We start from the raw sequence: 24,241 nt of genomic DNA, 5'->3' as shown, positions 1-24,241 counted from the left end.
CAAAATGTCTTGATTCTGCGGCAGAATTATATGTAATTTTTCATGCCTATTCAATTTATTTTCCTTTTCTTATTTTCACGTTTAAACAAGTATATTTTGCTCTTTTTAATCATATGACAATAGTACGCTTCAAATTATTTAGTACAGTTCAAATGACACAGAACTTTAGCTACATCTGCCTACACGTCCTAACATGTACCATAATACTCTTCATAATTTACTCTGTTAGAGTTATTAGTTTCATCTGCTCAACCTTGGTCGTAAGGGAGCTTCGAATTTTGTCAAGTAGGCTGTTAGCAAAAATCTGGGAGAATGCGCGATCGTATCAATTTGATCAATTATTCTGCGACGAGTAGTTTAAATTTTTACACCTTTTATTGTTGTTATTATTGTTATTGTTATTTTATATTATATTATTGTTGCGTTGTATTGTTGGACTATTATACAAGTTTAGTTTTTTACTTCAAATATGGAAGGAATATCCATTTCTTACCGAGTTATGTACACAGAGCTAATTGTGTGGTAGCAATGTGGAAAGACTTAGCCATTTTCTAAAAACTACATATCCTAATATTAGTAATGCTCAAACTGAAATAATGATTCGTGAAGTCCGAAAGAGTTTTTTGCCACAGTTTAGACGAAGATGGAATAACATGTCGAGAATAAAAACCAAATTCGAAAAAAAGTATGCAGATGGTTTCAAGGTACTTTCCATGTAAAATTATCAAAAAACAAGCAGCATCAGCCCACCACCAAAAATGCTGGAAGACCGCTCAAAAACTTTGAGGAGTGTGGTGATCGTTCCAAACGGTATAAGAAAAGTCGGATCCGGGCTACATATACCCAAGAAGAAATCAACTATGCTTTTTCTTCAGGTAATACGTCAGCATTTATCAGTATAGATAAAGCTCTTAGTTTGTTCGTACAAGCCAAACTCAGTAGGTATCAATATGAGATTTTAAGGCATACTTTTAAAAATGACGGACATGACATTCTTCCACCTTATAATATATTAGAGGCAAAAAAGGAGCGCTATCCCCAAGATATTATTATCACGGAAAGTTCGGCTAGTGTCGGTTTATAAAGTTTGTTGAACCACACAACTACAAGAATATTTCAATGCAAGACAAACGAAGAACTTGATAAAATTAAGGGTGAACCGCTAACTTTATTTTCCGAATGGAGTTGCGATGGGGCATCAGGGCAGAGCGAATATAAACAAAAATTCTTTAACGTGGAAGCTTCCGATGCTAACTTTTGCCTTTGGTGCCCTTAAGCTTAAAAAATGGAAACAATATTTTGTGGGAAAATAAACAGCCTTTTTCTATTAGGCTTTCTAGATGTATTAAATTTCAGTCATACGAGCAGAGAAAAGAAGAATGGACACGAAATTATGTTCAAATAACCAAACGTTAAGACTGGCCAGGTTGTGACAGAAACCCCCGCTGCTTCTTCGTGCTTCATTTGTGGTGAAACTACATCAAAAATGAACAAACTAGACTTAGTTAAAAATAGAGCAATCAATAAGGATGGAAAAAAAATGAGCATGTCTCCGTTACACGCACGCATTAAATTTATGGAATGTGTTTTACACATTTCATATAATCTGCCATTCAAGTCTTGGAGAACAAATGCGGAAACACGTTCCATTAGAGAGACACAAAAGAAATTAATTCAAACACAATTTCATGAACTTGGTGTCAAGGTTGATGTAGTAGTAGTAGTAGTTGATGTAGTAAAACCGTAACTACGAATGACGTTAATACGTCCAGAAGATTTTTTGCCAATCCAGTCCTTACATCAGATATTACCGGATTCGATGAAGAACTAATCGGGCGTTTTGCAGTCATCCTTGAAATAATAACCTGCGATGAAACAGTAGATACCAAGAAATTTGGTGAATATGCATGGAGGATGGCAGAATTATTTGTCAATAAATATAATTGGTATAATATGCCATCCACTGTTCATAAAGTGTTGGTGCATGGTGAGGAAATCATGGAAACTTACTGTTTTTCAATGGAAGCGCTATCGGAAGAAGCCCAAGAGTGCAGAAATAAAGACTACAAACACTATCGCAGACTTCATTCAAGAAAGTGTAGCAGAAGTGCTACAAACGAAGATGTAATGCACATGATACTGTTGTCTTCGGATCTTTTCATAACCAATTTAAGACCTCAAGGCAAAAGAACTGATAATCTGAACTAACATTGAAATCTCTTCAAAAAAATTTAAAAATATGTATTATCACATAATATAAACAAATAGATTCATTCAACTAACCTACCATAATTCCATTGAAAAAATGTTTGTTTATTAAATAATTTTCATGACCCTTTATCTTGAGAACACGGATTAATAAGTTTTATTTATACTTATTTTTGTTCATTTACACTTATCAATATAGATTAAATTCACGTTTCTCTGGGTTAGAGGTTACTTTTTAAATAACTAGTAAGCACATTTGTTCGACATAAAATAATAAATAGAATAAACGTATTTTATAATTTCAGAAAAATTATCCGTTGTTGTTTTTTAACAATGTTTTTTGAATATTTATCATTATTTAGTTATAGTAAGTAGTTTAAGTGACTGTTTCTTAAACTCATATTAAAACTTTAAAGCATTAAACTCATATTAATATTGTACGTATTCAAGATTTGGCCCCCTGCTTCTAAATACGGAACTGTATTAGCTCAAAAACACAATAATCCTTTATTGTTGACCAAACTGAGGACGTATGCGAAAATTCAGCCCAATCGTTAAAGATTTAGCCCCGGGCACCGGAATATGGCTCTGTATCAGCGCAAAATCATGATCATTTTATTTTTTGTCCAAAATAAATGGATATGCACAGCTTCAGCCCAATCGGTCGGGGGTAAAAATCTCAAAGCCGGCGAATTAGCTAACGTCCACCTTCACAGTTCAAATGTCCGTTGGTTTTTAATAAAAATTGGCCACTTTACCGATTACATCGACGTCCGGACTATAAATTATTTCCTATCACCATCCATCGCGGTCGAGCCTCCAAAATGTAGGATTGTTTATCGTTAGTCTAAGGTTCTGAGGAAATAAACGCAGTCCGACGTTCTGGCAAATCAAATAAGACTATATTTTCACTTATTTACACAGCGCACAACAACTTCTTTTACACTTGGCATGGACAACAATTCGTCTACCCGTCTTTCGTCTTACAATTCGTCTACTCGTCTTTCGTCTTATTAAAGAAAAAGAGTAAGCGGCACGGCTTTTCGCGTTACCCACGTCTTTTATGTCTTTTTAGTTTAATACATAATGCCCCCGGTCAAGTGTCGTGACCTGCTTTTAAACCTTTCCTTGGTACGCATCAAAAGTAGACCCGAACTCTCAGGAAACACCTAAAAGCGGCTTCCTTTTGTGATCGGCTCACGTTCGTTAAAAGAAATAAAGTAAACATAACCCTCTATAATTAATTGCATGCAGAAATAATAAACAAAGAAATACCGCGCTCACGAAAACTAAACTGAAGGATATATTTTATCTACATATACATGTTTTTTAAATTTTAGGCAAAAATCTAAAAGACCTAGAAAATTGTTCTTTTCCAGAGAAAATATGGCTAATTGGTTCAAACAGTGTCATGGGCCACATCAAGAGCTATATTTTTTGGATTTGCGGTTTTCGTCTATCACATACGCTATTATTTCGGGGGCCGTCAAGACGTGATGACGTCATTGATTATTACGGCGCACTTCATGATTTAGAAAAAACTTATTTTGTCAAAAACCATTTACTATTTTCAAAAAATTCTTGGACCAGGAAATATCGAAGATCCAGGTCTATAATCTCTACTTCGAATATTGTTTGAATGTGTGTCGTTTATGAGCAAGAAATCTAAAATATTCTAAAAATTTCCGTTTTTCTGGGTAAATTAATGGCGATAAATAAAAAACCGTTGCAGATGGGACAATTTTATTTGAACAGTTTCGTAAACTGTGTCGAGAGAGAGTTTCGGGTTTCATCAATTATGATCCAAGTCTAAATTTATCCTTTCGTGGGCTTCTAAAAATAATATAAAACTAATCTTCTTCTTCTGGTGCCCTGCAGAATGTACTGCGTAGACGTTCTCCGTTTCTATATTAGTCTGTTCATTGCCGCGCTGCGAAGTGTCTCAAAATCATGCATTCCCGTCTAGTGTCTAATATTTCATAGCCATGATAGTCTCTTGCGTCCTAAGTCCCTTCTTCCGTCGATCTTCCCTTTGAGTATCAGCTGCAAGAAACCATATTTACTGCCTCGCATGATGTGTCCGAAATAAGCAACCTTCCTTTTCTTGATAGTGTCGAACAGTTCTGGGTCACCCATATTGAATCCCCCAAGTACCGCATCGTTAGTAACCCTTTCCATCCACGAGATGTTAAGCATACGACCCACACGGACCTGTCCGATCCTGCTAGTGATCTCTATCTCTGGGTCCCATTCGTCATTTAGTTGGCATCCCAGATACTTAAACTGCCCAACTCTCTCGATGTTTAGGCCGCCTATATTTATTTGAGCGTTTGGCAGTACATGTTTGCTTATTATCATGTATTTCTTGTCTACATTTATCTTTAGACCTGCCGTAAGGCTTGCCCTATTTATGTCGTTGGAGCAACTTTGATGCCCCGGTTGTTCAAAGAGGCCGCCTCAAGCAATGCCCTCTCCGCATACAGGTTGAAAAGCATGGGGGATAATATATAACCCTGTCTTATCCCTTTCATGATTTGGAACTCCTTCGTTGTGCTCAAGTTTGGCAACCGAACTTCTGCCGTCTGGTCCCAGTACAGGTGCCGATGATCCTTACATCCTTGTCATCCATGCCCAGATCCAGCAGCTATCGCAGAAGGAGATCATGTCTGATGTTGTCGAATGCTTTTTCATAATCTATGAAACATATGAATACGTCCTTCCGCTGATCCAGACAAAACTAATAAAGTTTTTAATATGGAAACACGGGGTTGAGTCGCCGATAAAGGACGCCGACGGTATCGTTCTGTGCGAATGGTAAAAGGGTGCCGACGGTATTAACTATTGGCGTATTTAAGTATTAAAATGATGTGGAAAACAAAACATCTTTTTGACAGATATAATAATAAAATAATTATATATATTTATATATATATATATATATATATATATATATATATATGTATATATATATATATATATATATATATATATATATATATATATATATATATATATATATATATATATATATATATATATATATATATATATATATATATATATATATATATATATATATATATATATATATATATATATATATATATATATATATATATATATATATATATATATATATATATATATATATATATATATATATATATATATATATATATATATATATATATGAGTGTTCGAAGTGTTTTCGGAGCGCGAGCATTGAAGATGCCAAGTGAGATTTTGGCGAAACGTCTGCAGGATTCCAGTCGGATGCAGGATTCCAGTCGGAGTTCAACGAGCGAACGGATGATATCCCGGAGTATAGTGTCATCATATATATATATAAATATATATATATATATATATATATATATATATATATATATATATATATATATATATATATATATATATATATATATATATATATAAGGCCCGAGGCTTTCTAAGCAATGACTAAAAATAAACTATATCTTGTAATAACTATGATTTGTATCTATGTGTTTTCAATCATATTTTGATAGACTTTCCATATTTGTGTCGTGTTTTGTGTTTTAGGTTTATAGTAATTATATGATGTTGATTTCTTGCTGTAGAAAAGTAATTTCTTATAAACAATAAATGATTGAATTGAATTGAAAATATTCTTATTTAAGCAGTAGTTGAGGTGTTGTTCTCAGTGGGTTGTTGTGCCCTTATTTGACTATCGTATGACGTAGAAAAAGTCATACTGCGCATTCAATCTTTTTACAGAAAAGTAAGTTCTTTTGCGATTATAGGAACACCACTTGGTGACCAGGTAAGCAATTGCAATAGCGACACACATAGGAAGAATGATAGACTCGGAAAAATCTTTTTTAACCACTCCAAGATTATTAAAATACTTGTTTACTGGAACAGACGCTACAACATATACACAAAGTATTAGTCCCTTCTTGGGAAGAAGAGACACCTTTTTTCACTAACTTCATCGTATGAGACTAGATTACTTCTTCAAGTTACCACGCTTTCGTTTTGTTTTGTGTAAACGTAGAGTTGCTCCAACAATGAAATTGATCCGTTGATCTCCTGATCTACTGGAACACAATAGATGTTGCGAACTGCCCATATTGCACTGCTAACGAATTGACAGGCGATGCAAATAAGTTAAAAGCCACCACCATCTTTAACCGTCCGCTTTCATTTTAAAAATCACCCCCAACGCGCAGCAGAAAATAACCTTCGCCACGCATCAATGTTGTGTTTTATTTCCAGCGGATCTATTATCGGAGCTACCCTATAGGGTCCAGCTATTATACGACTGTTAGTCTGCCTAGCAGCTCCTATTATCCGAAGGCATATCGGTGGTACTACGATTGGCCGAGGACCTACTCCTATTACTGGCCCAGCCGTTATTATTACTGGCCGAGCAGCTATTCTTACAACCCTAGGAGTTGGTATTCCTACTGGCCCTATTATAGGTCATATCTGACCAGTTTTTTAAAGAACTATTACCTGAGCTATTACCCCTCCCTTTATTATCGATCACTGGACTACGATTTCAACGAACTCGAAAACAAAATCGATAACTTAAGCGTAAGTACTACAAGGAAAGCTATATTGTAAAGATGATGATGATGACCAAGGTTGACAGTTTTTTGCGACACGATCAAATTCCGTTGGTATCCTTTTTTATCCCTCCGAATAGTTGTTTACTAATAATTAGATGATAAATTGTTACTTCAATTGTCCTTATTCACCTAGTCGATAGGTTTTGATTTCTATACGAAAACGCTACAAGGTCACCAAAAATAAAATATATTTTTAGTAAACTTAGGCAAATTGTTGAAGAATAAGTAAGGATTTCTGAAAAACAAGTCAGAATGTCTGGGAAACAAGTCCGAATTTCTGACATAAATCTCTCGTAAGGGATATTGCAAATTCACAAAGAATGGGACAAAGTTTTTATAATGTAATAATATAAATTGTTAATTTGAGGTTTTTTGACATGAAATTTACGAATTTGAAATTTACGAATTTGAAATTTATTTGCATATTGATCCTAGAGGGCGCTAGTTTTTCCATATTATTAAGATAAATTGAATCATTTTTTTTTGGATGTCGAGTTATGGTTGAAACATGAAGAAAGAATTATCCATTTTTCATAGAAAGATTGCCGATTCTTTAGGAATTACTCTGATGTTTCGATTGGCAATGTCCCTTAAGATGCAATTAGAGAGAGAAAGAGAGAGAGAACGTGATATCAATGGCTTTTGCAAATTAATTTAGTTGATAAATATATATTGAAATGTGTCAATGTTGTGTGTGAATGTGAAATGTTGAAATTGTAAATACGCAATTCTTTAATGGACACACATACACAAATGTACCATATATAGAATATAATTTTAAATCACGTCAACAATATCTGACAATTTAGAAAGGCAGGGAATAGCATGCGCGGAATTTTCCAAGCTTGGAAACTTTGGTGTGCATAACTTAATTTTTGGTCTTATTAATAGCGATTTAAGTCGTAGAACTCAATATGTCGCATCAGCCGAAAGTGTGCAGAGTACGGGTATTTCCCAGGGATCACATTTGGGTTCATTGATATTTAGTATTTTTCTGTCTGATATTGGAGAGTGCTTTTTACATACAGATTATGCGGCTTTAGCAGACGATCTAAACTTTTATGGTAATGTTAACACTTTTAGTGCTGAAACATTCCAAGATCATTCTGGTCTTGGGTATCACGTTACATATTAACGTATTATTTAAAGCACATATTGAAAACATTTTAGATACTACGCGCTAATTTATATTAAGAATTACGCAAGATTTTCAATGTTGTTTTAACCTTTTACCACTACGTTTAAATTAATAAATTTAAAATAATATTTTACTTAGTAGTAAGAAAGAGTTAATTGTTAGAGTAATTTTTAACCTCTTTTTTAGTTTTAAAGATAATTTCAGAATTATTCTGCTTAGAATTAGGAATTGTTTTGGTTAATTTGTGCCAACCTTTAAAAGGGCACGGTATGCCTGTTTGGATATCCTTTTGGAAATAACCAAATAAAAATAAAAAAAATTGCAATAGCGACGAGAACAATAAAATATTTCAAGTTACCTCATTTCATCATTTTGTTTCTCTTACTGTACACTGGGAGCAATGGCAATAGCTTTTGACTATTAATTTAGTTGATAAATATACCAGCTGGTTTGCTGCTCAAGTATTAAAATTGGGAATACGCAGTTCTTTTATGGAAATTATTACGATTTAATGCAAATACCATAAATAAGGGATATGAAACCGCTATGAGAAAAATAAAATACTTCAAATGATTTCGCTGATCATTTCACATGTTCTGCTTTACTAACATTTTTGTAATGTTTTTGGAATGGTAAAAGGGAGATATGAATTTGGTAGAACTCCAAATTTTTGAGTTCTAGATTTTCGCTCTCATTAGAAAGTCGGCTAAAACTAATTAAAAATGCAAGTTGAAATATTTTGTTTGCTGAAATATTATGGTTTGTATTGAAAAGAATAAATAAGCTTGGCTTGGAATTTCGTGATAATGTGCAATATTACAATAAATTACAATAAAAGGGATTTAATCATTTACATATTTCAATTATTCTAAATAACTTTTAGTCAGTCCTTCATAAATTTTGAAAATAATATTCCGGGTATATAAGAATAAAACTTTACACAGTGAGTACAAATCCTCTGCCTTTTCTCTTCCTACCCTCCTCTCCTTCTGATTTTATCCTACCCTATAACAGTTGATATTTTCTTTTTTGCATTGGGAAAAAGTTATGTTTAGCTCTCTTATTGAGAGACAATGTTTTTTGTCTATAAATAACGGAAAGAAAAACTATACAATTTTAACTACTTCAAAAGTCTAATTACCGGTTATTTAACGAATTACCTTTTTGAAAATCCCGGTCCCTTGGATAAATTTTATAAACAATAAAAAGCAAATTGTACTTCATTTTTAAAAGCAGATTTAACATTTTAGAAATATGTTACAATTTTTGGAATCTTCCTATTTGAATTTTTAACATTTTATCTCCATTATAATGCAGTTACGTATTATTATTAAACAATTTGTAGCACGTACTCAATGTTCATTTAGCGTTTAATAACAAAACCTGTGCCAAATATCGTCGGCATACAAAAAAAAACATTATGACAAATCCAAAAGGTGTTTGGAAGGTTTACCTTAGCGATGCACAAAAGTTCTATTTAAAGGCGTTAGTCATCGAATGAAAAATGGATAAAAAAATTTTGGAAGCTTTCCAGACCCCGGTCAAAATATTCTATTTCATATTAACTAAGGCAAAAGTCAAGTGGAGATCTCCGGAAAAGGTTGTTCGAAGCATAGGTGTCTGAAAAATTACGGTAAGTGAATGAAATGTTAATAAATAATTTGCCGTTTAAGTTTGCTATATTGGCGTTGCTTTTAGAAGATGCTGACTTATTTGAGGAATCCAATTTCGGGCTACGAATATTCTTTCTGGCCAGATGCGAAATTCTTTTATCACTACAAAATATATCGCCCACTGAGCTTCCATACAGATTGGCCCATAACCTCCAGGGAATGGTATCCGTACTACTGGCCTTCTCCGAGGTCTTATTGGTATTATTTGAGCGACAGTCCATCCGAACAAGCATTCAGGGATATTAGAGTAAGTGACAATTTGAAAATTTTTACAACCACCACATTTTGTAAAATGAAAGCGGTTAATTCAAATCTTACTTTAATACTTCTCTTAACTTAGAAACCACATATATACTGATTCACCCATTAATCTGGAGTAAATACGAGCTTTCTTATTTGAAATAGAACAGTCTGTATATTATTGCATTTTTTTAGTAGATATTTTCTATGTAAATTAATACGAGGTTAGCAAAAATGACGTCAATTGTTTGAATTAGAAACCCGATTTGGTATTAAAAATTAATACGACTTTGTAGAAGGCATTAGGTAACATCTATTTACTTGTCAGTTTGACACAAGTTCTGTATTATTGATTTACAAAACAACAAAAGTAATGCTTTAAAAAAGATCAGATAAAATATCCGTAAACGAGACTTCTCGGTACAACAATTTTTGGATGAACTCTTACATTTACGTGACCAAATTCTTATAAGACATACATGAAATATATCTACAATTTCTCAGGGAATCAAAAAATGCAATAATCTACAAGGTATATAAAATTAAAAAAAAAAAAATGATTCAAGTTTAACGGAAACTTTATTTCGTACACCCTGTACATAAGTTGATATTGCTGGGAACTACAAGCAGACTGAAATAGTTTTACCGAATACTTAAAAAAACAAAATAAAGATTAATAACTTCCAGACTTTTCTAGGCTAATAAGTAACATTGATTTTAATTAAGTAATATATTTCTTGAAATAACTTCCTATGTCAAGGATCTCGGGGTAATGTTAGACCATTGTTTAATAAACATATTGAAATAATAGTTGATAAATCGTGTCGAATCTTGGGATTTATGATGTGAGTTTCTAGAAATTTCAATAATCCGAAAAATGTGATTCTTTAATAAAACACATTTGTCAAGTCGCACCTAAATGGATTTTATATACATTAGCATATTGAAAACATCCAAAAAAAGCTTTTACGTTACCTTGTGTTGAAATTCAACCCAAATTTAAATTCGTTTCAAAATATTATCTAATAAAGTTGCATGTCCTCAAATATTATGTTGTATAAAGGTATTGGCAAATTCAAGATTTTTAAGAAAGTTAAATTTATTTTATTGAGCCTTTTTTAATACGAATTACACAAATGCAAAACAACTACAATCATTATTTAAGTCACATAGACATATTTCTTCTAAGGCTTAATTCTTCTACAAAACTAGCTATTGATAAGATTCATCTCACAGCATGTTCATAATATTTAATCATACTTTGATTCCTTGTTTTTTTTTCTTTTCTTGTTTGGTTAATTGGTGTATTACATTTTCATGTAAAATAGCATATAGCAATTAGTTAATACAGTGGCCCTACTACGGTTAAAATTGATGCGGCATTGATATTTAGAAAAGGTTAATGATTTTAAGAGCATGCCTCTATAATTCCCTGAGTAAAATTAAATGTTAAATCGCGTGCATGTGCATATTGAATGAATCTTTTGAAAAAAAATTTCATGCTTAATAAGTTCCTGTATTATCAGCATTAGCAGGCCCTCTATATCTTTAGTAGCTAAATAATAATAATAATAGACTAGAAATCCGAATCGAACTGATCGAGTTATGAAATATAGTTGCATCCCAGTAGGTTTTTTAACGGTAGTAGTAGAAACGTTGAGGTCGCCGACGTTTTATAAGTATTGATGTTTTTAGCAACTTAGAATAAAACTTTCACGTTTCGAGCAAAAAGTAAACCTATATTAAGTGGAGTTTACTCTACTCTACTCTACTCTATTATTATTACCTGCCATCTGCCGATATAAAATACAAATACAATACACTAACGAATACAAATGGCCATAACTGAAAATATGCCACATACAATTGAAATTCTCGGGTGTATTTATGAGAGATACTGTAATTTTTTCCTGCATTCAAATGGAGAATATTTGATTTTAATAGTCGATAATTTCCAGCAAAATCTTGTACACTTTTCTAGTGTCATTTGCTACTTTATTGCCAAACAAGGAAAAACTGCGCTTTTGTATTTATGAATGGACGTCCTTTGCAGCTAAGAAACGACTTGTACTTTGACCGATGATGATAACCCTTCCACCGAAATGTGACTGAAGAAATCTTGTCGATCGTCAGCAGCTGAAGAAAATAATTTTGCCAGTATCTGTAAATATTTGATACCTTATGTGTTAAATGGTTAAATAAATATATTTTGTAAATTTCTTCGTATTTTATATCTTCTTTATAAGAAAATGGTCTAAAAGTCAACTCAACAAAAAGTTATTGCAGTTTTTGTACGTACGACTTGTTCTGTTTTAATTAGAATACATAAAAATGCTAAAAATTAATAAAACCGCTACATATATCAGAACAAATATCATACATTGAAAAAATAAAACGAAAGTGCCAAAAAAACTTTAACTGATGTTAACAATAAATTATCTAATTATTAACTCTATTTATTTTTAATATTTATATATAATATAGTTATTTATAATATTGTTATGCATATAAGTATTAATACATAAAAATAGTTGTGTAAAAATATTTTTTGAGTAATAATCGATTCCGAAAAATATTTAACATGCATTAATTAGTGTTCGACAAAAAATAGGATTTCAGGTAAGCGACTCTATAATTTTAAATTCCACAAATCTTCTGGATTCCTCCTCCGTCGGTGATGAATCGAACTTGCTGATGTTTCGCCAATCAACTTAACTCCAGTTAAGCTTTGAAGAAGCCAATATATGCAGAAGGAATTCAGAGGATTTTTAAATAGTAATATAATTTGATACAGTTTTTGCATCGGTTGTTGATAAATGGAATTTGCTGACGTTTCGTTAATCATCCTGGAATTTTCAGTTACGTTTCCCTGAGTTAAGCTCTGAAGAAACCAACAATATTATTGGCGAAACGCCAGCAAGTTTGGTTCGACAATCGACGCAGGAGGAATCCAGAAGGTTTGTAAATAGTAAATAATAAATCCGATACAGATATAATTTTTAACATTTTAATATTTGGGACAATGTAGGTGCAGAATTTACCTAATTGCTTTTGATAAAGTGTATTAAAAAAAACAATAAAAGTTAATCCGACATTTTAATGGATATTTTAAAACCATATCCGTTCAAGAGAAAACCAAATACCGCACTAAGAATCGTGCAATAAAACATTTCAGAAAATAAAATTCCTGTGACTATTTTTGTGATTTTTGCATCTTCTTTTTTCGATATTTTCGAGATCTCTGTGTAACCTCTTATCAGCATTACCGAGTGCTCTGTGGTCGCGAATTTTTGGGCTTAATTTCAAGAAAGTGTGTTTTTATAATTTCGTAATTTGTAATTTTTGCCAAAAGAACATTACGAAACGTTTTTTAATGATTCGCCTATTAATTCGACAACGAATTAAATGGAATTAGTCGGTTGATATACATTAAATCGTAAATTATATACAAACTGTATCGGTATAGAAAAACATTAGGGAATAGGCGGCAATCGAGATTAATGAACGGGGACTTAATGGAAAATGACCAAAAATAATTAACAAATTGTTGATCGGTTGATACTACAGGATGTCTTAAAATTAGTGGACCAAACTATAAACTTGTAAAATCGGATCGGTGTGTTTTGTTACGCCTTGAATGTGACGCCTAGGGAGGATCGTTTGCGAGAAAAATGGATTTAAAAAACACGCTGTTTAGCATGCCTATCTTATGTATTCATCAAAAATTGAAAAGTAGGCATAGGAACCAGATCAATGGGATTATATTTGTTAATTTTCATTTAATGACTCACTAGTACGCTATTTTTATGAAAGACAAAATAATGGTAATCGGTAAGTTTAGTTCATAATTCCTTATAGAACATTAAAGTTTTCAAACACATTTCCATTATTTTCAATACATAGTCGTGATTCTATTCTAATATTTTGATATTTACTAAGAACCTCAAAGTGACTTATCCACTTTCAAAAATTTTCATTTTCTACCGTGCTCCATCTTCATACGAGTACATATGGGAATATTCTCTAACAATTCGGCAAGATCATTTGTAATAAAACTTAAGTAAGTATTAGCATTTAATCTAATTGTCAAAGTAACTATTAACTTATGTTGAAAGTTGGTTCTTTTCGATTTTATAAGAAAGAAGTCTAAAACTCAACCCACAAAAATGTTATTGCGGTTTCTGTTACCTACACTCCTTAAAAGTTACGTCCCTGAATAAAATTTGACATTTATAATTTTAGAATCAGATTCAGCATGCCAAAACTACTAAAACGCTAAAATTTCTCAACCGGTTTCGAAAATATTAATAAAAAAGTATTTTTATGTATGTTACATTCCTTTTATTGCATGTGGTTCCATTAGGGGCGTTTTTGAATATAAGTTTATGTACATAGAAAACTAGAACTTGTTTTGAACATAAAATATGCTGTTATAATTTGGGACACTCTGTATACAAGACATAAATTTCACTTTAAATTTTCCCAATGCTTTTTAGTATTACAAATTTTCACTTTAAATTAACTTTTTGCGTATTATAGCGATCGCCATCCAATCCAATATTTAAGGATCGCATGACTTGGTCGGTTATGTTTAGCCAATATTTATAACGCGTCCCATCTATTTTTCTTCCATTACAAAAGCAAACGTGGGACACGACGTTTTGGCAGATATTCAGCTAGTAAAATTATAACACATTTATACTGCATCCAAATTACGTCCTCAAAAACTTGAGCAACGTTATCGCGGTCGCAGTTTTTTTTTAACGCAAGGTTAGGGGCATACCGATTGAGATAAAATGCTGCTCTTGAGATATGACAGAACGTACGGAAGCAAGATGAATTACTACAACGAACATAGGTATTATTTCGACAAATTTTTGGGATTGTATTGGCCGTTGAGGGTTAGAGACAGGTATCCTTACTTTTTGCCATACGATTTGTTGGATTTGTGGCCAACCGAACATCATCTGAGAAAAATTAGAGTAAGTAAACTGAATTCTGCGCTTTTATGGCGTTATATTTTACTATGTAAGAAGACCGCTGTGTGCTCCATTGTTTTTTTTCTATAAGAGTTACCAAAAAGATAATTTGAAACGAACTTTTTTGTTTTTAAAGATGACAAGGTGTAGGGTTAACAGCCAAGCGATGCTGTATATTTAATTATTAGTATTAAGTTATTCTGATTACAATTATATACTATGCTTTATATTTTACTCCATTTGTTTTCGAGAAATTGGAAAAAATGTAATGTTATTTTGACGAGTGCTGTGACTGATAATTAACGTCATCCTTATATTAAACATATTGCTAAGCCATATCGATTAAGACTGATTAGTTATTGACACAGTTATCAGTGATATAAGGCATAAGCTTGCAAAGAAGTTTGAAGAAACCGTTAATGTGTGTAATATTAGACATATATGATGGAAAAACTTATTTTGATTGAAGAAAACAAATATATTAGGGTTGTTTGAAGCACAGAAGACAGGCAGTTTAGTAGACTCAGTTTCGAAATATAATTTCACTACACTTAAATTTCGTGAAATTCATCAGCTCAGTGAAGAACAATGCGAACGGAGGACGTAGTTTTGTTTGGAATTTTTTAAAACATATAAAAATATATGTATATATATTTTGCAAGAGCTGTAACAGACAAAATATGAGATACTGCTTTAAAAACAATCCTAGAAAAATATATGAGTCCGATATTTTTAGATCAAAAATTAACTGGCAATCTGCATCTCTGAGATGCAATTTGGCACAATAACTAGAAGATCTACCCCTAAATCTATTAACACAATAATTATGACAGCAAGATGGTCAGACGGGTCAAAAAATTTTCTGAATACGAAATATCCAAGAGCCCGGACTTTACATTCACACGTAAAGCGCCCTGGTGGGTATTAGCGGGTCAACATTTTTGGCATCAAAATATTTCTGAGATACCATAGTGTGTGAATTATTGTGCTTCTGGCTTCGGTGGATAAAATTGACCCACTAAGTCAATGAAAAATATATAGAAAAGGATCAATCAATCAATCAATCTTTTGGCTGCATTTTAATCCTTTTGACCTGTATGTGGTGGACCTGTGTAATCCAGCATTACTCGAAAACCTTTTTGTTTAAGAAATAAAATAAAAATTATCATTACCCATAAAAAAGATACAAATAAATACGTGTTGGTGTGATTCACGTTTCGAATTGGCATTATGCCATTCAAAGAAACAATCTAAACATCGAAATTTTGAACATGTATTGCATCGATATTTAATTTCAGGTGCTTCATTTTTAGCAACCCAGTTGGGATCACATTTTTCTGATAGCAACCAGAGAATATGTTTCCCCAAGAGATGATGTTGTCTATCTTTTGATGATTAACCGTCGGGAAAATGTTTCTTTACCAAACGTAATAAAAAGCACAGAGAATGGTAATTGATTCACAGATTATGTCTGTTTATTTTACCTTTCAACCAACTCCATGGCTAACTTCAAACTAACAAAAAATAAACAACATCACAAGCGCACTAATGCTAGACTGCCAAAAAGAAAATAACGACTAGCAACAGGTCCGAAAGCGAACTAAATTGAATATAAACAGCAACGAAGTATTGGGCAGAGCTTGCCACCATGCCACTGAGGACCTTTATATGTATTTGTGGTCGAGGTGGGTCAAAGTGAGACATTAGGAAAAAAAACGTTATTTTAAAAAAAAAAAGTGCACATTTTTGTAAATCGACTATTTCTAACAACTACTACGTACTTAAGTAAAAAAATTTGAATTGATGATAATATCGTCGAACTTCGGCAAAGCATTATAATGGTAATCAATCAGTTAAGGGATCACTCGAAACTATTATTGAATTGCAAAAATCGGACAATTAAAGTTGAAACAAATGTGTTGAACCAAATGGTGGTCACATACAATAAATAGTAAAAGGATTTAATTTATTCTTATTTTAATTAATATGAAAATAGCTTTAAATAATTTTTAAATAAACATCGTCATTGTTTGTGCTATTTTTGTCAATATATCAAAAATAAGTAGAATAAAATATAAAGTGTGTTAAGTAATTGTAATTAGAATAATGCAGGGTGTTAAATACCTTAGAATTTTTTTTTTTCAGTTAACTTGTTATCAACAATTTTACAGCTAATCAAAATGTTATAGATATAAATCGATAAATACAAGTTAAAAGGTACAAAGAGTTAACAGAATTGTAGTATTTGTAGTATCAACGCTACGCAAACTTAAGCTTAATAATTAAATTTAAAAAAAAAGCTCGTATGTATGTACTACTTTTCTGGCATTTTTCTTTTAGGTAAAGAATAACTTATACGGTTTGTAATAAGAAGAACCAGTGTAGAGATGGAGTTCTGAAATGAAGTGTTGGTTAAAATAAAAAGGTATTAAAAAAATATTTATGATAACGTATTTTTTTTTAACCTTGCCTTTTTTGTGGGAACACCAAACAATATAACATCATTTAAACAAACAGTTCAAACATAAAAGTGATACTCCACTGCTCTTTTTCAAAATTTGATATGGCGTGAGACACTATCTGGAACATTAAGCATTTGTTGAATGTAGAAGGCACTATTTCAATGTTGAAAATGAAAGGATTTTGAACTTCCATTGACTGTATATTTTATTTTAATTTTATATATTTTTGACAGATGGATCACTGTCCATCTGTCAAAAATGCATGTCCACTTGATAATAGACTGGATAAAGGATAAACATTACGAAAATTGAGTCTTTTGACATATGTGTAACATCGGTTAAAAATAATAATAACTAACCAAAACTAACTTCTCTGAAAATGAAAAATTACATTAATTAATTAATAAATTAATTACATTAATAAAAAAAATACATTAAAAAATAAAAAAAATCTCAAGCTCACTTAGATGAAGTATACTTCTGTGCCTTTCTCAAACTTCTGCATTGATCAATTCAATTATTTATTATATATTTTTAAACAATCACATACAACAATACAACATACAAAAAATATTAGAAATTAGGAAGTCATAAAAAAGGGCCATGAAACCATAACGACAGTAACACAAATATATTTTAATATTTGTATTATATTTCTTTATGTTTTTAGGAGAAAGAAATTGAATTGAATTTTTTATTAGGCATACTCAACAATTAACTTTAAGTAATCAGCAAAAATTGCTGATTCTTTAAAATTATCATGATTATGAAGTTGAATACAGAAATTGTTTCTATGTCTTGTGGTGTATTTATGAATAATTCAATGCAATTCAATTCAATTCAATTCAAAATGTCTTTATTGGTACTGGAGGGATACGTTATACAATAAATAAAGACACTAAACTAACCACCCCGAAGAAAACATTATAATAATTATAATTAGAATCATACATAATATAAAAAAACTCATTTATTCATCAATCATTCTCTCCTTATTAACAATACATCTTTGAACTTATTTATAGACGACTTAGCAGATGAACAGGCTTTAACAGTAGCAGGGACATCATTATAAATTTTAAGGTCGTTATAACTGAAAGATCTCTGAAACGTGGCAGTATTGTGCTTGGGAATATTGTACAACTCGAGGTGCCGTGTAACACGATGCTGGATGTTGGACCCTGTTAACAATTTGGTAAATACATAAGAGGGCTCTGCAGTGCTTTTAATTTTATGTGCTAGAGTGACAAGGTACAAGTAATACTTTTCAGAGAGATTCATCTCCTTAGACTGTTTTAGATAGTTATTAATATGATATGATATTTCCTGAGGTTATAGCAATAACGTAAACATGAATTATGAATTTTTTGCAGACATTCATTATTTTTTAAAGTAAGACACTCCCAATAAACAACGTCTTCATACGCCGAGTTTAATAGTATTAGACTATAATAATAATAAATAGCCTTTATGATAACAAAAAAAAACAAAACATAATACAATATTAATATTTTCCAACGAAAAGTAAACAGATAGCTCAAAAGTGGCGCAGCCTAGCTTTAAATAGCTACTCTACTGAACCGCTAAAGAACTTTTTATATAATTAATAAATTTATTGAAATAAAAAAGTGGATGAACAACAAATAAAATATGGAAAATACCTGCAAAATCAGAAGAACAACAAAACTCTACTACACACTATAGAAAATGCAAATAAAGATAAAGAATTTGATAACTCAATATAATCCTTTGCTAATAACATAATTAACAACGCATTATTAGCAAAACTGTATTTGTAACAAATGATCTTTGTACATTTTTTTAAATGGATATAAATTTATGTTACTGAATTCCTGTGACAAAGAATTATAAACACGAATTGGGTTGAATGTGAAAGATCTACGAAACAAGGCACTCTGATAATGTGGCATCGTTAGTCTGTAACTGTATCTTAATTCACAGAATGGATAGCACTCCTAGGAGTAAGTCGCTCTCTCAGCAAGGTGGGTGAATCGAGGTTATGAATAATTTTCATATGAATGAAATGAATAGCTCTTCTTTGTTCCATTTTAAGCCAATGAAGTTGACGATATGCAACAGATACATGGTCATTTCGAATACCTATCATAAAACGAACACAAGCATTCTGCAACCTTTGAATACGGCACTTACACTCATTATCAATAAAAAACCATTCACTACATCACCGTAGTTAAAATGTGATAGAACAAGTGACTCCCATGATTGTTTCCTTAGTCTAAAATTTAAAATATGCCTGTTACTATATAAGATTTTTAGTGAGAAATATGCCTTTTTTTAAATTTCACGAAATCTTAGATCACAATCTATGATCACCCCCAAATTTTTTGCTGAATCGACAACGGAACGTTTTAATATCTAACATTATATTAATATTTTGTTTAAGTAGCTTATCTTTATTTTTATTTCCAAATATCATTAAATGCGATTTTGATGGGCTTAGCTTTAAATTATGGGCCCGAGAAAGTTCACTAATCCTGTTAAGTTCTTGATTTATAAATACCTCTGCATCCATGCTACTATTAAAATCAAAACAGCAATACAATTGAGTATCGTCGTAACAAGCCTGAACTTTGCAAAAATTTAAAGATTTTAAAATGTCAAAAGTGTAAATAAAAAAAAATAACGTTGTGAGAATGTTCTTAATCATTTTCATTTTAAAAAATGATTTTTTTTTATTAATGTTGCCATATGGTCTTCACACCTTAAATTAACATCCATCAGAATCCCAACTTTTTACAGACGTTCACAAGTCCACCTAACATTATTTAAAACTATATTAAAATTATAATTAAGAAGTAGCTTAGTCTTACTACTATTAAGAAGCAGGCTGTGAGCCCAAGGCAACCAAGATATTGTATGTAAATCTGTATTTATATAATGACTTGCATCATCTATGTTTTCTTTATAAAATGGATAATAAATCTGCATGTCATCAGCATATTGATGAGACATGCAATATTTGAGGTGAGACGAAAAGTCTGCCGTATAGACTGACAACGATAACGGTCCCAACACGCTTTCCTGTGGTATTCCTTTCTTGGTAGCAACAAAACTAGAAACTACCAGACTACCCAGACTACTCTCTGGCAACGGCACTTTAAATAACTTTTAAATAAATGCACAGCTGAATGACTCAGTTCAAAATACTAAAGCTTTTTGAGAAGTACACTCTGTTCTGGAATATCGAACGCCTTGTTGAAGTCCAAGAGAACCAAACACGTATTTTCAACTAATCTCAAACTTCCATTTATTTTTATCAACATATTTTAGAATATTAAATACATAGATAGATGTTACAATGAGTGTTTTGTGTTTGTTGAAGGAATAAGAAGTCGGACGATTATCTCAATATCCCCGGACAACAACTTATTAGAATTTCGGAAGATCAATTAATGGAGTTTGCCTTATTATTAAAATTTCGATATGAACGATCTTACTATAGTTAATAACGGTATTATTTATAGTTGATTCACTAGTGAGATGGCATTAACCCAACCCAACAATTATTCTATCGGCGTGGAGTGCCAAGCCATAGATTTTATAATTGAGAAATTATGTTTTCAATAAGATTAATAAATAAAATAAAATTATACAAGAATATAAAATACAATAAATATCTCAAACGACCGGTTCGACAGACGAAAATAATACCATGAAGTCCCCACTACCCATCCGAATAGGAGCGAGTACATTTTGGTTATCACTGAAGATGACCTAACGCCATGCGAAAACGTCGAATGGTTCCCACTCTACTTGCTTCTGATGAGAAGGCCATACATTATGCGAAAATGACTTTTGATTTTCCTTTTGGTCGATCACTCGCCTACAAGGATATTGCCTCTCCACACGTTTTACGCGGCTCGCCAAAAAAATTCAATAATAAATCGGCAGATTTTCTCTACCTATTCGTGTTATTAGCCATTGAAATTACTTTGGCGCCCTTCCAAACTGGCGACGTTTCGCGAAAAACAATTTTTTAATCATTGTCTGACGAGGTGCTTTGTGGTAAGCACAAGATACTTAAATTGATATCGTAAGTAAAGTGCTATTAAGTGTAAACCCACCTTTGACTCAAATACTTTCTACAGTTGTTACAGGAAAAATGTATACCTTGTCTTATGATCCTGTGTTCGGGCACAAATTCTACTCTTACGTACCCCATTCTAAGTACTACACGGATTACAATATCAGAGGACCACTCGATTTTTACGAACCTTCACGTGTCAGTAAGTGGTACCCCCACTATTGGCCTACCCATTTGCTGGATTACGTTCCCACCAAATATTCCTTACGAAAGTTACGTGTAAGTAAGAAACTTTACCGAATTTTTATAGTCCATATTAATTACCAGTACAAGAAGATTACGGTTAAAAAAAATTCTACTTCATTCTGTAAAATACCAATTATACATCGATCTAGCTTGCGGAAAGTGTCAGCATCAGTTTCGTTTCCCACGAATCCCAGCCACTTCGGATATTTCCAAGATATTACCGCACGGGTTTGGAATCAATCGGATGTTTTCGGAAATATTACCGCAAGGCTTGAATTTTGACGTTTGCATTCATTTGTTTTGCAAAAACATTGTACCCAAAACCTAATGTTCGTAGAAAAAGTATAATATACAACACGTTTGGTAAACTTTTTAAACCATTCCATTATTTAGCACTATTAAACTCGTGACTCAAATACCGTTTACCACACTTATTGTATAATATACTATTACCTCATATTTTTACATTTTCTTTTTAAATGTCAGTTTTTCATGAATTCTAACACTGATATTTAGTTATGTTTCATACCTTTTACTATTAATGTACTTACTACTACACTCAAACCTTGGAAGTTTCCTTTAAGATTCCTCGTTTTTTGCTAACATGAGATACCATTTTCTACAGCACTTTTCATCGTACTAGCCAATTAATTATCGTCTGGCATAAATTGTTCAAATTCATCTGTAAATAGATTCTGAATCGAAATTAAGCAAATTTTTGTTCCTTTGTATATTTTCACAATTCAATGCCATAAATTATATTCGTTCCTCTGTTGGATTTGCAATTTCATAGTTTCTTCTTGCTGGACCTCTCGATCTAGTTGGTTGAACTTTTCTATTACTTTTAATCTGACATCTTGTGACCTTCTTTTCCACATTTAAAACAAGGAAAACATTCTGCTTGGAATGTCACTTTTTCGCTGAAATCTTGATTGAAATGATTGACTGTTTCTGTTGTAGTAATAATAGCATTATATTCTTCATTTAATGTTAACAATAACACTTTGTCTTTTTCTTCCGGTTTAGGTTTTATATTCTCTGGTTCTCTTACGATTGTGTCGAAACTCATAAAATGGTCTTTAAAATTTTCGTTTATGTTTATCTTTAGTTTCTTTCAAATACATCTCCTATAACCTTCATATTTTTTTGCTATTTTTAGATCTTTTATCAAATCCAAATGCTGGTTTGTAATAGTAAATATTACCTTTGGATCTTTTGTTCGAAAACTTTGTTATTGAATCTGAGAAGTAAAAACAGGTTCTAGCTCTTACAATGCTTCTTCAATCCTGCTTTTAGTGTAGAAGAATGTGCAGTCTAAATTTCCAATTACAAAAGTTTCCCAATGCTAACTGATGCAAATTCACATTTGGTTGTTTTTACTTATTTGTTGTTACTATTTTATTACTTATCAAAATGTAAACTACAAACTATCATAACCTAAATTGCTCATGGAAATTCTTATTATTTTTTCGGAGAGTGTAAGGGCTTGTTCCTACTAATTTAACATTTCCAACAACTCTGGATTTAATTAATTTAAATGAGCGTCTTCCTCCGTTTTCACAAATTACTGCTGTTTAAATTATTCTCGCGTTTTTAGGTTAGAAATCATCTGTACCGTTTGGCGTAGCATGATGCAATCGACATTTACCTTGGGGTACCCAGAAACATAGTAATGATAGAACATTCTATATTAAATAATTTAATTTCAGTATTTAGCAATTTTGTTGTATTTTAAAGATATTATTAAACTACCTTAGAAACGATGTTTTTTCTTTAATGAATTATTTTTTTAACTAACCAACTATTTTTTTTTAATGGTTGATAGCCACAGCATGGTTTATTATACAGCGTGCAAGAAAAATTCCTATACAAATTTGAAAAGAAATTGGTCTTATACTTATACAAACAAGGAAAAGTGTTGATAAGTTGTTTATTGCATTTTAATAATTGCCAGGAAATGCCAAATATAATATCATGACAATGATAACGAGCATCTTAAGGATACTGAACAAAAATTTGATATAGTTATGGTATCAGACATTCTCATAAAATCTCTACACTTCATGATTATGTGGAAAACATGAAAAATTTCTCGACAGAAAAAAATTATTTTAATGACTATTCCCAGCAGTTATATATTATAATATTATATTACATAATAATTAATTAATAATCATCAACAACGCTAAATCAATATCATTTTGCATTTGCATTTAATAGAAATGAGTATGAAATTGATTTCTTATTGCTTTACTTTTACTTACAAGTGTAACGTTCCAAACAAGATGATTATATTATAAGTGTGCCACAAAACTTCTAGGTTTCAGTATTTCAGTCATTATGCATTTGCAATTAATAGAAATAACAATGAAATTGAAATTTGACAATAGTTTGATTGAAGTTGATATAGTAAAAAAATAGCCCATCATATCAGACATTTGGAAAAATCTCCACATTCTACGATTAATTTGGAAATATAAGTGATAAATAAATTAAAAAGATCTAGCACGTGTTGAAAATAAGTATTTAAAAGAATTGGCCATTTTCAAAGAAATTGTTTTTTTGAAGTATGGGATAATTTACTTTTTTGGTCGCCACATGAGCTTTGCTATACCA

At 31.6% G+C, this 24,241-nt stretch overlaps 1 protein-coding gene and 2 long non-coding RNA genes across 7 annotated transcripts in view; all 3 read left to right on the top strand.

Moving 5' to 3' along the window:
• Positions 1-24,241, top strand: part of LOC132696645 (uncharacterized abhydrolase domain-containing protein DDB_G0269086-like) — a 147,771-nt gene that overhangs the window by 38,214 nt on the left and 85,316 nt on the right. For 3 of the 5 annotated variants that reach the window (XM_060661598.1, XM_060661614.1, XM_060661605.1), the window contains exon 4: positions 6,466-6,786. The exons of the other annotated variants lie outside the window; for them this stretch is intronic. In XM_060661598.1, coding sequence (XP_060517581.1) covers positions 6,466-6,786 — 321 coding nt within the window. The remainder of the gene's footprint in view (positions 1-6,465; positions 6,787-24,241) is intronic. 5 annotated transcript variants of the gene reach the window in all.
• LOC132696679 (uncharacterized) lies at positions 9,433-12,098 on the top strand. The gene is made up of 3 exons (XR_009618062.1): positions 9,433-9,592; positions 9,658-9,879; positions 11,926-12,098. It is a non-coding gene; the product is annotated as an uncharacterized LOC132696679 (long non-coding RNA).
• LOC132696708 (uncharacterized) lies at positions 21,245-23,383 on the top strand. Its single transcript, XR_009618068.1, has 3 exons — positions 21,245-21,388; positions 21,444-21,658; positions 23,223-23,383. It is a non-coding gene; the product is annotated as an uncharacterized LOC132696708 (long non-coding RNA).

This window comes from Cylas formicarius, unplaced genomic scaffold (assembly GCF_029955315.1).
Source record: "Cylas formicarius isolate icCylForm1 unplaced genomic scaffold, icCylForm1.1 PGA_scaffold_10__41_contigs__length_53128322, whole genome shotgun sequence".
NCBI lineage: Eukaryota > Metazoa > Arthropoda > Insecta > Coleoptera > Brentidae > Cylas > Cylas formicarius.
This window is presented reverse-complemented; position numbering and strand designations above follow the sequence as displayed.